We start from the raw sequence: 16,148 nt of genomic DNA on the forward strand, positions 1-16,148 counted from the left end.
TTGACATCATGGATGTGTACCTGACAAATATTTGTTTTGCTATCATATTCTGACCAAAACCTCTGAGGAACGTTTCCCGCACCTTCTTGAATCTGTGCCATGAAGAATTAAACGGCAAAAGGGTGTATCTAATAAAGTGGCCGGTGAGTGTATCTGTGCAGCCCAAAATGTAACCTGCCCAGATATTTACCAGACAGAAAACATTCTTAAGATTAAAAATCTATAAGCAGAAGATTCCTACTTTGCTCAAATCCAAGAAGCTTGCGGCATAAGCGCACTTTTTAAACTTCAGTAGAGTTTCAAACCATCTCGCAGCATCAGGAGCATGACCCACAGTGCCCCACACAAACACTGTCTTTGCACTTTTAGTTTGCTTCGACCTGTTCACCCTAAATTTTTCCACACATAGACAGCTGAGAAGTAAAGAATACAAAAGAACACAGCAATAAGACCGTATACTATAAACCAGTCTGTTTTTTTTATTAATAGTACAAATACTGAGGTTTCAGGAACAACTAGTGCATAGAAGCCTCTCAAAAGGTCAACTAAACAAATTTACAGACACTGATCATTGTGATGGCAAAGTTTGATACATTTTTATTCATCCACCATCATAAATTAGCTATACATCATCTGAACGGCAGAAATGCAGTCAGGCAAATTTAGTGCAGACCTATGTGGCTTTAAACAGCATGTCTTGTTTTATAACATTCAACACTAAGAGGGTCCAGGAACAACATATTAATACTTCAACAAATGACACCAAGCGCAGTGATTATCCCAGGCTGTGGTCTGATGGCTACGTGAGTAATTTTCAACAATTCTGTTTGAAGAAGTGCACAAATTGGTGTGCCATCAGACACTGATAGTGGGAAGTACCAGCATTTGATGATTTAGTTAATGTCTTTGGTTTGTGGTCTTCTTGGCAATGTAATCTGGGGTCAATCAAACCAGAGGTTTTGCAAGTTTTAGTCCATGTACTAAGAATTACTTAAGAAGAGAAACATTTTCCAAAGCATCTTTCGGTTTCAAGACGGTTAAACAGATTTTTTTCTTTACGTTTTTTTTCCACTTCTTTCAATTCATATTAGTCACATAGAAAAATTACATCTTGTTCCAAATTTGTTTCCTTATGAAATGGATCTAAAGATGGTGGGTGCTGCCATAGAAATGAAGAAACAAGTCCCAGAGAGTCGCAACTCCAAAACTCAAGCAAGTTCCAGTTATTCTAGTCAGTTTACAGCCATTCCCGTTACTCCTAGAAACCAAAAACGTCTTTGAAGCCATTCTCAGCGTATAACGACTGCAGAAACAGCCATTAAGATAACAGGTGGTAAACTCTGTCTGTGCCACACAAACCTGCCTGCAACAGGAACAACGTACGTTTAAAACAATCATGCTTCAAACGCAGTTAATATTTCAAAGAAAATTTATATCAGTGAGCTCTGCATTAACATTTAACAATAATTTAAAGTAGAATTTGATATTAACTGTCATGGATTACATGTATCAAGCACGTTTCAAGTTGATGTTCATATAATATTTCCCCATTTCATTTGATCTTATAATTTTAAAGTTGTGCACTTTGGAAAATGGCTAGCAGTAACGTGCTTTATAATGATTAAGAAATGTAATAAATAGACTAAAACATGCAAACCTCCGCCCCCTTGCCCCATATTGTCTTTTAATACAGCAGACGCACTTGGGGATCCTACGTTCTTTTAGCAGGTTTGGCGTTGAGCTGCCTTTCTCTCTCCAGTTCCTTCTCCCGCTGCTGCTCCTTCTCCAGCGCCTCCTTCTGCTTTTGTTGCTGCAGCTTCAAAGCTCTTTTCTGAGAGGACACAACATGCAGGACTTTGATTAATTTGCCTCCATTCAGTATTTTGCCCTCCTCTTAAGAGCACGGCCTCCAGTGCCGTCTAAGATAATAGTACCTTTAGTTTAGTTGTCTTTTCATGGAGCATAATCATCTCTTTCCTTATGTTCACCAGTTTATTGTGGTACACCTTCGCCTCTGTAAACTAAGGAAAAGGGCCTTGCTTACAAATCACTCCTGTAGGCTGATGTAGAGTGCACAAACAACAACAACAACAACAACAACAAATTAGATTAGAATTCAGTTCACACATACCAGGGAATTGAGGTCCAATAAGGCATTACATTCTCTGAACTTTGTGACTTCTTGGTCCAGTGTGTCCAACAGCACAAGCTGATTTTGTCTGAAAAACAAGAAAATAAAGTGATTATATAGATGAAAAACATCCCTTTTAAAAGTGTCCACAAGCTTGTGTTTGTTTTTCATGACACATGATCTCACTGGCAGCATCAGAGGAACTGGTCAAACCAACTGTAGTGTGTTTACTGTAGTTAGCGCCTGTGTGTTTTAGGGAGTTGTCTGTGCAAAAGGCAACTCGAAATTACAAAAACCAGATTCTCTAAACAGCTTTTTAGTCTCTACTCCAGGTTCATGGGTGCTTCTTATTAATGCAAATAGTTCAGTGATTACTGACAAGCAAAAAACTCTTGGGCCTTATTCAGATCCACCAATGTGTGCATTTACCTGACTGGACTTAGAACAATTGCAACAGCAGGAGTAATCTCATCCTTGATTGCAGCCTTTGGCACAGACTTGCCCTGACATGTTATTTGATTACCAGATCCTGATCTGGAATGCTCTTGTGTATTTACAGTTCCCCCACTGAAGCAGGCTGGACAAGAACATGCCGAAAACTGGAGAAACTGCAGTAAACGGAGCGAAATGGAGGGAACCTGCTGCTGACTGAAGCTACTTTCTGCTTCTCTCTTATTCACAAGGGGTTGCCAAAGCAAGTACCTCCGAATGCTTGATTTGGTAATTGATTATGATTTTTTAGGCAAATGTGTGAACCCTAACATGATGTCAAGCCCAAGAGTGCGTCCTGAAACAATGACACACGTCAATACTCACGTGAGCTCCTGGAGGGCTCTCTTAGAGTTCTGCAGATCTGGTAGGTAGTGAGTGAGGAATCCCTCTGTGAGTTTGTCCACTGCTTTCTTATCCACATACACGTTTTCCACCGGGGCTGAGCCATCCAGATGCAATGATTCTTGCTGGACCGACTGTAGATCTGTGAAATATTTATGAATATTTATGAAAGAAAAAGAATATCCTTTAAATGTAACGGGCTACCTTTTACTTCATTTATTCTAATTACTGAGATGTTGGCTTTCTTTGTTGTGAGTGTGATCTGGATTAGCTGATGTTTCAATGTCATAAATACAAGCTGAAAGCTTTACTGTTCTCATTCTATAAACATGTGCATTTCAGCTAATTGTTGGACCATCCACAGAATGACAGTTTAATTTAATTATCAAAATTGTATGCATGTTCTTTACTCTTTGAACCTCAAGACCAGAAGTGCCCAGTTGATTTCCCCAAGGTGCCACACGAGAAACCGTGAATGCTGTGGACGGCTGTACCAACAAGCTTCTAAAGACATAAAGTTACCATTAAGCAGAATGGAGCTCAGCCTTTTGGTGTGGCCTTAATAAAAGCTAAATGAAATTCACCTGAAAATCACATCATCCATACTTTATTTTGATTTTATGGATAATATGAATAACAGCTTTTCACAACTGTCCAGTTAAAGCCTCCATTATTCTATTTTTGTTTTAATAAAATAGTTTTTATTCTCATTGTGAATGTTAAAATGGCACTACGCTGTGTAAATGTGTGTCTCTCTGGAGGAGCTTTCTAAAGTATGATAAAGATGTTGTCATTGGGATTATCCTGACATCAGGTTAGAGAAAACATCAGAAAGGTTTCTGAACTACAACTGTTTGTATAGTTGCAGAGCTGGTTGTGTAGGGGTTACATTAAAATGGAAAATTTACTGTGAAGAACAACACACTTTGGCTAATGTGAGAAAAAAGCGTTAGCCTGCTTTTAGGCACCTCTGTGTTTTCAGTTAAGGGGAATATATTACACATTAATTTTTAATACAAATATTACGCTCATATATATATATATATATATACACACACAAAGTCTGTCAACCCTTTGAAACCATAATTCCACATTGTGCTCTTGGTGCAATATGTGTATGAAAGTTCCCAAAGTTCCCACTTGTAGACAGTTTCTGTTTTGGTGGAGTGGCTTTGTGAAACTTCTCACATTTCTATAACACTGCTGAGGTCGTGTGAATGTATTTGTCATGCTGTGTGGATCTATAGTTGGGACCTATATAAACCTTGACTACGTTATGCGTAAAAAAATGCAGAAATACTGGTAACTCCACAAACAGTTCTTTCAGCTGTAGATTAAAAACCTTTTACAACTACTTGAGGATGCCTGAGCTGCCATGTCAGGGCTTGCAGTTAAAGCCAACCGCAAATTCAAGTGTAGGCAGCAGAGGTTTAAACACACACACACTGACACACACCTTCACTGTGAGGAAGTTCACTTTGGGACGAAGATCCTTCATCTTCCATTCCTTCTACCTCCATATGTGACGATTCTACTGACCCAGTGCTTTTCTACCCTACAAAGAGGCACAGAAAAGGCAGACAGTCGGCTTTTACTGTTTTATCTAGAGGCAAATATCAGCTGATCGAGCATCAGGTATGTAAAGGTTGTGAAGAACTAGCTAGCTTGCTCAGCTGCTCCATAATGAGCACAGCGTGATCCACGAGAGGCAGAGCAGCGGCTCGGCAGTCTGTAAACAGCAGTCAGCACCTTACCTGGTTTAATCGGCATGTATCAGTAACTGTAGCCGTGATTAGTACGGCTATGTTAGCAACAAAAAAAGAAGAAAACAGAGCGGAAATATTTTGGATTTGTCACTGCGTCTTAAAAGGGAAAAAAAAAGACCCGTCATGTGATCTGTGTAATCACGTGACTGTGCCTGTGAAACCAAACTTGCTGCTGGGAATGTGTCAACAGCAGTACAGAGGTAGTTCTTTTCCTCGACTCTGACGGTTCAACCACATTTGACATGACCGTTTTTAACGTGGGAACGAAATACGTTTGAACAGTCTGAGGGAACAGTTAGTGGTAAGTCCCGCTCATGTTTCCTCACAGTCTTCCGCGCTTTGGTGACTGTGTGAGAGTCACAAGCCAACACCACAGGGTAGCTAACGTTTACTAGCTAGCTTGCTACTGTTTAGCCAATACTGTTTTTAGGGGGACTGTTGAACTCAAAGTTCATCGGCTCACGTGGAAAAGTGAGCGACTTGAGGTCTTATATTTGAAACGTAAGTTCAGCGTTTTGTCAGTCGTGTAAATGGCTCTTTGAGACCCCGCTGTAGAAATCGGTGAGCTGTGCGAACGTGAAGGGATGCTTTCTGTGTGTTTTTGATATCACTTATTTTTTTTTGTCCTGCAGTTGCTGAGATGGAGTAGACGTACAATCCCACCGTCGAGCACCCGCTAGAAAAGCGTGAATGATTACCCCAGAGAACAGCAGCCTACAGACAGAGCTCACCCTTATCGGTATCAAAGATGTCAGGTGGGAGCCTGTTCGGCAAGGTGCGGTCCGCCTTCAGGAGGGAGCGAAGCGACTGGGACCTGAGCGACACGGCACCTTTCGATTTTTCGGACGAGCTGGCGGACGATGAGGCGCCCAGATTCAACAAGCTGAAGGTCGTGGTGTCTGGAGAGATGTCGGACTATTCCGCCGGAGCTTCGTCCAACGGTGTGGCCGTGAACACGCTGGTGGCAGATGATGATGACTCCCTGCTGGACTCGTCTTCCAGCCTGGGCAGCCCGGGGCTAAACATGGATCCTTGTGACAGCTGCACTAGAAAGCGGGAGGCCATCAAACACAGGAGGGTGATGAAGAAGCTTGGCATTGCAGCTTTGCTGTATTTTCTCTTTATGACGGGTGAAATTATAGGTAAGAGATGGACCTTTGTCGCTGTGTGGTTGATCACAAGAGGAAACTTAATAACAGATCTATGAATGATAAGAGGCGAATGAGATGTCAGTAGCAATAAAAGGCTTCCATGTAAGGCCAGCTTTCTTAAAACAAAAACACCATAAAGCATGAAGATTAGGTAAGTGTGAGCCAGTAGATTTCATTCACATGTCTCAAAGTTTGAGAGTCAGAAAGTGGCAGCATTTTCTTCATTGGTGTTCTGCGTAAGCTGCATGTCGGGATTGCAGGCAGCCTGCAGATCCTATGACTGATTATACACGTCAAACATTAATTTCAGGCATGGGTTAAAACCTCTCCTGTTTATTTCTTGACGCCAGCCATCTCATAGATTAGTGAGTTTACTTAGCCCCGGTTAAAAAATGATTATTCCAGAAAGAAAAAAAGATGGTAGAAAAACACAAACTACAAGTCATGTTTAATCAAGGTTTTATCTGCCGTTCTTGTTTTGAACCCACATGAACTGGACTGCTCGTCTTCTTTATGTCTCAGTTGTCTCTAGTAAAACAGTACTTTTTAATAGTGTATTAGTTACACACAAGTTGTTTGAATATATTTTGTGATTATTATTATGTTTTGCTTTCAGGTGGTTATGTGTCCAACAGTTTAGCCATCATGACCGATGCGTTGCACATCTTAGCCGATGTTGTGGGTATTCTGTTTTCTATGCTGGCCCTCTTTCTTACGACTAAACCACCAACCAAGAGATTCACTTTTGGACTCCATCGTCTAGGTATGTTCTCATTTTTGTTATAATTCCAGGTCTGCCTGGCCGACTAACTCCCAGAACTTTTTCTGTTTTAAAGGTTTATTTCTTACAGTTTAAACCCAAAGAGACGTGCTGAGAAATTGCACCTTTTATTTCTTTTATTAAGATATCTCAGGGATTAGATGTGTAGTTAAACTTCTTTACACTGATGGAAAGGGGACTTTAACTGGTCCGGCCCACTTAAGATAAACTTGGGCAGTATGTGCCCCATGGTGTAAAATCAGTTTGACATCTCTGCCTTACAGCATTAGAGATGCATAATTGTAAAAGTTCTGCCAGAAACTGATAAATGTCATGTTGACTCTATGAATGTTATCTGCTATGAATGTTTATCCTTTGGTTATAAACCACTGTTTCTATTTTATGGCGGTAGAGTTAAAGTAAATATATAAATGTCTTCATGTGTCTCTGGATTTATTACAAAACTCTTGTTGAAGTGCAATCATTCATGTAGATGGCAACTACTTGAACTACAGGACGCATTGTTTTCTAAGTTTTGGAGTCCTTATACAGCAGTTAGTGTGGTCACTCTGTTTGGATCTAAAGGCCCCCGAATCCTAGATTATTTGTTTGTGTTGACTGCCCTTTTCTTCTTCTCTAGCTGAAACTGTGTTAGACCTTTGAAGTAGAATATCAGCTATGGGAGGGAATGTGTCTGAAAATAGTTTGATATTAGAGTGTTTTAGTTTACATTCAGCTAATGCTTTGTGACCTCAGCTAATATTATTCCAGCAGAAGTGTTGTAAAGTTGCAGTCCGTCATAATTTTTATTATCAGTTTATCTTAGAGTTTGTTTAGTTTACTAGGAAAGGCCTAGTTAACACATTCAATTTGCGCTGTTTTGTTTGACCAAAAGTCAGAAACGCCAAAAGTTCATCCTAGCTGGTTCCATTTGTGAAATGTGGAAATCTGTGGTTATTGGAAGACATCTCTGAGGAATCTCTGGGATAATAAAAGACCCAGCAGGGAACCTGACTTACAGTTTTCTTTCTTTTTGTATTTAAATGTAATGTAAACCAGGATAGTTCTGTTTTTTCTTTTGTTTTTTTCTTTTTGCTTTCTTTAATACATTAATTAATTAATACGCACCTCTTTGACACGTGATTGCTTTGGTCTGCTACATTTTATCAGTTCAACACTTATAAATATGACAGAGCAGATTTTTAACACTACAAATTTCTTCATTCTCCCAAGATTTATGTCTTCTTAAACAGCATACTCATTGGCTCAGATAAGACATGGTGAAATAATACAAAGCAAAACATGAGCTTAAGGTGGACTAGAAATAAACTAAAACAGGGAAAAAACTAACACAGGGTATTGGGGAGGAACAATTTGTCAGTAGACAAATAGAAGGGTTTTTCCTACATAGAAGAAAAAGTCTCTCTGAGCCGGGAAAACCCCACATGGTGGTGTCCACTTAAATTAAAATTAAGGTTCACACTAGACTTGTGTTTGAGCCATAAATAGAAATTATATTTGATCAGGAACAGCATATAACTTGGAAAACAAATGTTAGATCAGGGGGTGAAGGTGCAGTAAATTCTGTTTAACTTTCAGTAAAAATTAAACCTGACAGGAAGAAAATGGTCCACAGTGGGCAGAGCGAATGAACTGAGTTATAGTAACTGAGTAAGAATAAGATCATTTCTGCTTTTTGGGGGGTAGTGTCATAGAAGCGTTATATCATGATAGTGTCTTATTCTAAGTTGCCTGATAATACTTAGTAACATTGAATAGAAATGCGAGATTAGATTGGATGGTCTAAAAAAAAAAAACCCTTAATTTCCTAGACTGGTAGATAAAGATAAACTGGTTGTTTCTTCCTTTCTAGAGGTGGTAGCAGCAGTCCTCAGTGTGCTGCTCATCTATATACTGACTGGCATACTGCTCTATGAGGCAGTTCAGAGGACAATAAAACAGGACTTCAGCATAGACGGCGATGTCATGCTCATCACTGCAGCTGTGGGGGTGGCTGTTAACATTATGTAAGTAATATTACACACATCTTCAGTGTGTAATGTTTAACCACAGCTTGTGACTGCAAGTCTTTAAACCCCTGGTGGTAGCAGGGAAAAAAATATACAAAATGACTCAATTACTTCTTGTTTGCTTCCCTGGCTATGATAGAATGGGCTTCTTGTTAAACCAAGATGGTCACCTGCACTCACATAGCCACGGCCACGGCCACAGCCACGGTCAGTCTCCCGCCCCTGCTGGTGCTTCAAGTTCACAGTCGGCTCAGCAGCAGAGGCCACATGGCAGCCTCGCCGTAAGAGCTGCATTCATCCATGCTTTGGGAGATCTCCTCCAGAGTGTCGGAGTGCTCATAGCTGCTTACATTGTCCGGTTCAAGGTATGTGTTTGTTTGCTTTTTTTTTTTTTTTTAACAGCTTATATTTATTTTTAATACTGCAGGTGTATTTGCTTTGCATAAATTTCATTTGAGACACACTTAACTGATTGAAAATGATCTTGAATGTTATTCCACAGCATAAAGTGAAAAAGTTTTGTTTTATTATCTTCCTCAGTGACAAGTTAAAAAGAAGTGTTGATGTCCCTTTGTCCTTATCAAACCTGCATTTAGAACCAATTAAACTAACTAAAATGGAAATGTCACTGAAGTTGCTAAACATGGGAATTTTGCCTTTTGGAAGTAGTAGTTATGGAGCTTTACAACAGTGTAGGTCTGATGTATGATAAATTGTATTTAATAAAATATAAAAAGAAGATTAATTGAGAAGATTCAGGAGGTTTGATGTAGCTTTGTGATTTCACAGCCAGAGTTAAAGTTGGCAGACCCCATCTGCACGTACATCTTCTCCATTCTGGTTCTTTTTACCACATTACGCATCTTACGAGACACAGGAGTCATCGTTTTGGAGGGTAAGTCCCATCTCCTGTTGCAGAATCCCATCAGGGCATTCTGTTTACTTTAAACAGTATAGAGCGGGATGGGCACACTAATTTGTTTGCTGACGTTTTCTCTTGCTGTGTCAGGTGTTCCCAGGCACCTGGACACTCAGCGAATCAGAGAGGACCTCCTTAAGCTGGAGGATGTCCAATCAGTCGATGAGCTGAACGTCTGGGCGCTGACGGCAGACAAGACTGCAGCACTGGTGCATCTCCAGCTGAGTGAGTAGCTGCAATAAGAAATGTGTAATGTGATTGAAAATAAAAACCACAATTTCACGACAGTGCAGAGCAGGTGATTTTTCATCTGGCTAAAGCTTTTGGGGGGATTTCTGTATGCAGGAAAAACCCTGTTCAATTTGGGATTGACGAAACATCTTCTTGAATGTTACCTAGAAACTACTGAAACACTGAAAAACAGAACTTCTTTTCACACAAAAAACAGTTGTCATTGTTTGCACACAGATGATGAACACTTTTTCTTTAGTCGTGTACTTTACAATGGATGTAATACACTCACTGGCCACTTCATTAGGTATACTTTGCCAGTACCAAATTGGATTAAATTTTTCCTTCAGGACGAGCAGAACAATTATCAATAACAAGAATTATTCAGTGAGCTTATACAATGATAACCATGTAGTCAGAATTGACAAAAAAAGTAAAATTTACATTAAGAATTCCTTTAAGTCTAGTTTAAATATATTTTAAAAATCTGTTGGCAGTGACTTCTTTTGTGCAAGATAGAGTTAGTGACGTCATGAACTTTCTGCTGAGGAAGCACATCTGGGCTGTGGTTTAGCAAGCTTCTCTTATTTGTGCCATTTCTTGTACTGATTTGTCTGTGCTTTAAATGTCAGAAGCAAAGGGTCTGTGTAGAGTCTTTGTCCATCTGTATCACAGCCTTCTCTGGAATTTCTTTGTTTTCAGACTTGTTTGTTTTCATAATTCTGGCCCCATCGGACTTGACAGCAGGGAAGATTTGCAGGAAAAGTGCTCATACTGGTTGCTGCGAAATGTAGCGTGCTAGAGTATGTTTGAAAAGTTTGGGCCACACAAATGTTTTTTCCACCATTTTAAAAGTAAAGTGCCAGTTCTTCATTTATTTATTTATCATTGTTAGACAACTATAGACTTTTCTTAATTCAAGCTTTTGCTTTAAAATTAGAAATAAGTGTTTATAAAGCCAATGCAACAAAGTAGTGTATAAAACTGGCTTTCACTGTTTAACTCTGACCCACTTAACTGTATTGAAATGTGGCACACAGAACAGTCCACTCATGCGCTAAGCTGTAGATTGTACACAAGAGGGAGCTGTTCAGTCATTGTTGGAGTTGGAGCGTGAATTTTCACTGCCTACAGAAAAGTCAGTTCAACAATAGTTGCAGATATCAGCCTAAAATTAAATATGATAAAAATATGATTTCTTGATTTCTTTAGCAATGACCAGAATGCCAAACTCACAATGGCCACGTCCACCTTAAGATAATATAAACTTTATGTATTCCGAAGCTTGGACATGCCTGTGTTAAAGCAGCCAAAAATGTAATTATAACAAACATACAACAACTATCTTTAATGGTTATGCAACTCAGTACAATAGTATAAAGAGCGACTTTCATCTGCTCCATTTGACCTTTAGGAAAGGGTCACAATAGTGGGTAGCTCTGCATGTTTGATTTGGCAGAGGTTTTACACCATCCTGACACAACCCCAGAGGGATTCGTGTCCCCTCCTGGGGTCTTTGGCTTCTTATGCAAATATGTAAAGCATTACAATAGAGTTCCACTTCACTTCAATAGAATACAATGTGTAAAATTGTCCGATTTAACGAAGTAAAAACAGAATACAGTTCAGTGCAGTAAAGCAGTTTAGTGTCTGTGTGTGTTATGTGTTGTAGTGTTGTAACTAGAGATGGCACGATACCACTTTTTTATGTCCGATACCGATACCGATATCATAAATTTGGATATCTGCCGATACCGATATGAATCCGATATAGTGTTTTTTAGTCAACAAAACTGTTTTTTAAATATCTTGCTGCATTTTGTATAAGTTCATACTCAAGTTTAAAACAACAACTACACTAAAGCTATTCTGTTATACCTGTATGCAAAAAAAAATATTTCATAGTTCAGCAATACTGATCAATCTAATAAACTTAAACCTACACCATCCTCCCTATTCTGGTATTTTAAAGAGTACTTAGCATAAATATTAAGCAACCTAACTAATAGGGTTCCAACTCCCAGCAACAACAAAAATAAATAAATAAAAAATAGGGAACCACCCCTCACGCTCCACCTCATGATGCTTAATCGCCGTAATCAACCTTAATTTGATGCAGTGTGAAAAAAATGCACAGAAATAAATTATTTTTCAAGAAATATTAAATAGATTCAACATCTTTCTTCAACAGAATTGCAGACTGCACAGATGGTACCTTCCCAAAGGAAAAAGTACTATAGCTTACTAGGGTATATATATTAGACTTAATAGTTACTATATACAATAATGGACTTCTATTCATTTTGCATCAAATTAAAACTTTGGGTGTCAGATAATTATTTATTAAAAGCTAGACATTTTAAATGAGAATAAGAAAGAAAAGTATGTCTTTGTGCCCCCTTTTCCCTGTTCATGCCCTATCGGCCCCCCTGGCTAAACTTTGCTAGATCCGCCCCTGCACAGTTACCAGCCGTCAGCTACATAGAAAAAGATCCTGGTGTAGAAAGTAATATTAAATACATTCTAACAACAGCTGATCAAGCTTAAACGTGCTGCTGTTGTTCAGCCGCTGGTTTCCTCTTTCTGGTGCAAAGTGGGCCAAAAGCAAACTAGAGACACGGACTCGCGACAGAAAAGCCGATCAGCTGATCGTTAAGCAGTTTCATGATTGAAGTAGCAGCAAGAAGAGGCAGTCGCTTGTTAAGCTTAACGCAGGAATGCTTTACAAACATTCAGAGATGGACTTACACACTTGCTTTACTTCTCTCGGGGATAACTTTGTCGGAGATGAAATGCCGGGTTGCTAGCGAAGCTCCACATGCTATCCAGAGCACCGACAGGTCCCGCATGCCACAGCCGCTCTATCACGTGATGCATACTGCTCCGACGTGCTAACTTTCTGAGGTGAGTTACGGCGCGTTGCAAGTTTTGTGAGGTGCTTTCTGATATTTAATGGATCGGATTAAATTTTTTATTTTTCTCCGATATCCGATCCAGTAATTTAGGTCAGTATCGGACCGATACCGATACGTAATATCGGATCGGTCCATCTCTAGTTGTAACGGTGCAGGTTGGAAATCTTTTTACTTGACTAAGTCAGATTCGAAAGACAGACACCCTCTCTACTTTTAAGACTAGGCTTGAAACTTTCTTTTCTTTCTTTCTTTCCTTTTTTCTTTTCTTTTTTTAATTTAATATAAAGTTCATAGTTGTGGCTGGATCAGGTGACCATGAACCCGCCATTAACTAATAAAGTGTTAAGAGTCACGGTGCTTCAATAGCTATAGGCTTCTGGGGGTATTTCTTCTTCACTCACCTCTTTTCACTCTGTGTGTTTATACACCACTCCGCATTCATTCATTATTATTATTAACCTCTCACTCTCCTCCACAGTGTGTCGGCTAACACTTCCTAGATGGCTGCCCCTCCCTGAGCCTGGTTCTGTTAGAGGTTTCTTCCTGTTAAAAGGGAGTTTTTCCTCCCCACTTTCTTTAAGTGGTTGCTCATAGGGAGTTGTTTGATTTTGGGGGATTTCTCTGTATTGTTGTAGGTTCTGAATTAAACTGAATTAAATTACCATAGCACATAACATGGTCAGGAGCAGATTGTGTTCAGAGTTTCAGGTTAAAATCACCTGGAAGTAAACTGAAACTGGAAGTGCCACATTTTCACTGATTCTTTTATTCACGGTATCCTCTTCAGAATGGATTCTCTGCTGCAGGAATACATATAGATGCATCTTGTAGAGGTCAACACAGCCAAAATGTGACCCAGCTGTGGCAACACAAACAGAGCATCACATTGTCACTTTAATTTACATTAACTTCGATGATGGCTCTTTTATTTTTTTCCCTCTGCTGTTGGAATTGCAGCTACTGCAGCACACATTAGAAAACTGATCTGTTACAGTTTTAGGTTATTCATCATCAAAAATTAATTTCACTTTGATATGGTGACACAACAAATCGAGTTCTCTTCTTTATTAGGCTATGGGATAGTGTCAGAGCTGAATGCACCGAGTAACCATTAATGTTTAAGTGCATGCAGTTTAAAAAGAACACATTAGTGTAAATATACTATTACATTTATTCTTCTGCATGTGTTTGTGATCAGATGAATTTAATGTGACGTAAGCATGCCCAGAGCCAGAAGCAGAAAGCCTGGAGTAACAAAGAAAGCTGCTAACTGCTGTTGTCACACCCCTCACCTCTGACTGAGGTTTTTAAGTTTGTCGATCAAAAGCCTGGTCATGTTGGTATACTGCTCAGACAGATGTGTTGCAATGTCTAGACTTACTGTGAGATTTCCTGCATCTGTCCTCACAGCAGCACAGCTGAATGAATCTGAGAGGAGAAAACGCCTCCTGTCCAGTAAGTGGTACAGACGGTGGACAGGATTATCCGTGATGCATAATTTCTCCACCAAAGTTTAAACGGTGTCCAGTGTGCAGCCAATCACAGAGCCAGTCTGTTGGCGTCACCAGCCCTAATTATCATAAGCTGTTTGTTTGTTAGTTGCAAGTTGTTGTTGTTGTTGTTTGTATATGTGTGTGTGTATATATATATAATATATTTAAAGGTCTCTTTGTGTGCACAGCGCCCTCCAGTGCTAACAACTGGGAGGAGGTCCAGGCAAAGGCGCGTCACATGCTGCTTCACACCTACGGCCTCACCAGGTGCACAGTGCAGATCCAGACACACAGGCAGAGGGTGGCACGCAGTTGCACAAACTGCCAGGAGGCTAGCGCCTAAAGAGGGAGGTCAGCAGTTCATCACACAGTGACGGATGGCAGAGAACGCAATATATAGAGAGCCCTGAATGTAACAGCGCTGCTGCAGCTCAATGCCACAGCAGGATCCACAGCACACTGATGTAACTGGAAAAAGAGGGGTGCCAAAGGACAGGCAGAGGAATAACAACAGATCTAATTAAGAGAGATCTACAGCCTCTGGGGGCCTCACGTCTTCACGCTTGCAAAGCTTTTGAAGTGGGAGTTGAATGTTTTACCTGAGTCAAATGACAAAAACTTGCCCTTAATTCACCATCAAGGCCTCTTCTAAACCATGTAACCTTTTATTTTTTGTTTTATAGATTGATTTGTCACCACTGATGCTTTGTTATAAGATGTAAATCTTACCGTTTGTTAGAACTGCACATTATGATTTTTATTACCGTACAAAGCATGTCAGCTGACATACCTCATGTCTAACAAGATATTTGGTCAGAGTGAGGCACTGTACTCTTTACAAGTGGAATAAGTGAGCAAAACCTGCACCACTGCATCCCTTCAGGAGACAGTATAGCTCATTATGTGCTTTGGAGCTTTCATGTTATTTAGCTGATGTCTGTAAAAAGGCAGACTTTAAGAGAATAAATAACCTTAGAAATTCTTAAATTACTAAAATTACCATCACTTAAAGTTAATTGGCTTTTTTTGATACTGACATTTTCTCAATTGTGATGAGAAGGCCACTGACAATCAAATCATGACTTTAACTAAGGGGACGTGCTAAAACAGATAGCTTCAGCATGGTATCATCCATCCTATATACTCCACTTTCTTTTCCATATCATCAACTGACAGTATTTTAACACAGACAGGTGTATGCCCAGTATTTCACAGTTGTGTTGTTTTGATGGAGGAGGTTGCGATTTGCCAGTTATGATCTTTAAAATGTTCTTTCTTTCACTTGTTAAGAGGCTGTGGGGGGGTTGTGCGTAAACCTTTCCATGTCTCTGATATTAATCACCAAGGAAATTCAGGAACGGTATCACTGTTTTTGTTTGTAATAAAATGTTTTAATTTTTTTTGTTTCTGCCATGATTTTCTTGACAAACCAAGCTCACAAGGCAGCATAATAATAGTTAGAACTGCAGTGAGCAGAGGCAAATGTTAACTTTTCTTTATCTCTTTTCTGTTGCTAATTGTGAAATTGTAATATTTTATTCTGAATGATATTACTCATACAAAAAAGAGAGAGAACTGGAAATTTAAGAAGCCTGAATATAGAAGTTGCAAATCTTTGTTAGAAACATTGTAGCTCAATACAGACCTCATTTAGGTGTACACTGACTTCATTAAGTACATCTATTCAACTGCTGGTTGCTAATACTAGCTAATTGGCCAATCACATGTCAGCAACTCTGGGCATGTAGCCATAGTCAAGACTGTGGGTGTCAAACATAAGGCCCAGGGGCAAGAATTGGCCCACTGTACAGCTTTGTAAAATTTGACTGAGAGGATTGATTTTGGACTTTTAACTGTATTTTAAAAACTTTTAAAAAGTTTTCCTATTCATTAAGATCTAACCTGTTGCCATTCATAC

General features: G+C 39.5%; 2 protein-coding genes across 5 annotated transcripts; one reads left to right on the forward strand and one right to left on the reverse strand.

Moving 5' to 3' along the window:
• Positions 1-456: 456 nt before the first annotated feature.
• On the reverse strand, positions 457-4,786 carry bloc1s6 (biogenesis of lysosomal organelles complex-1, subunit 6, pallidin). Its single transcript, XM_026163435.1, has 6 exons — positions 4,720-4,786; positions 4,422-4,520; positions 2,948-3,107; positions 2,132-2,219; positions 1,935-2,021; positions 457-1,831 (listed from the first exon to the last, which is right to left on the reverse strand). The coding sequence occupies exons 2-6, from the start codon at positions 4,483-4,485 to the stop codon at positions 1,712-1,714; spliced, it is 519 nt and encodes a 172-aa protein (XP_026019220.1). The 5' UTR covers positions 4,486-4,520; positions 4,720-4,786; the 3' UTR covers positions 457-1,711.
• On the forward strand, positions 4,539-15,630 carry slc30a4 (solute carrier family 30 member 4). Of its 4 annotated transcripts, none has more exons than XM_026163412.1 (8): positions 4,539-4,600; positions 5,364-5,873; positions 6,499-6,645; positions 8,516-8,669; positions 8,812-9,037; positions 9,462-9,567; positions 9,682-9,816; positions 14,419-15,630. In XM_026163412.1, exons 2-8 carry the CDS (start codon positions 5,480-5,482, stop codon positions 14,571-14,573), a joined length of 1,317 nt encoding a protein of 438 aa, XP_026019197.1. In that variant the 5' UTR covers positions 4,539-4,600; positions 5,364-5,479; the 3' UTR covers positions 14,574-15,630. The 4 variants fall into 4 exon arrangements, with proteins under 4 accessions (XP_026019197.1, XP_026019201.1, XP_026019189.1 ...); XM_026163416.1 differs by lacking the exon at positions 4,539-4,600 and adding an exon at positions 4,868-4,931; XM_026163404.1 differs by lacking the exon at positions 4,539-4,600 and adding an exon at positions 4,938-5,032.
• The last annotated feature ends 518 nt before the right edge of the window (positions 15,631-16,148 follow it).

This window comes from Astatotilapia calliptera, chromosome 1 (assembly GCF_900246225.1).
Source record: "Astatotilapia calliptera chromosome 1, fAstCal1.2, whole genome shotgun sequence".
In the NCBI taxonomy this organism is placed as follows: domain Eukaryota; kingdom Metazoa; phylum Chordata; class Actinopteri; order Cichliformes; family Cichlidae; genus Astatotilapia; species Astatotilapia calliptera.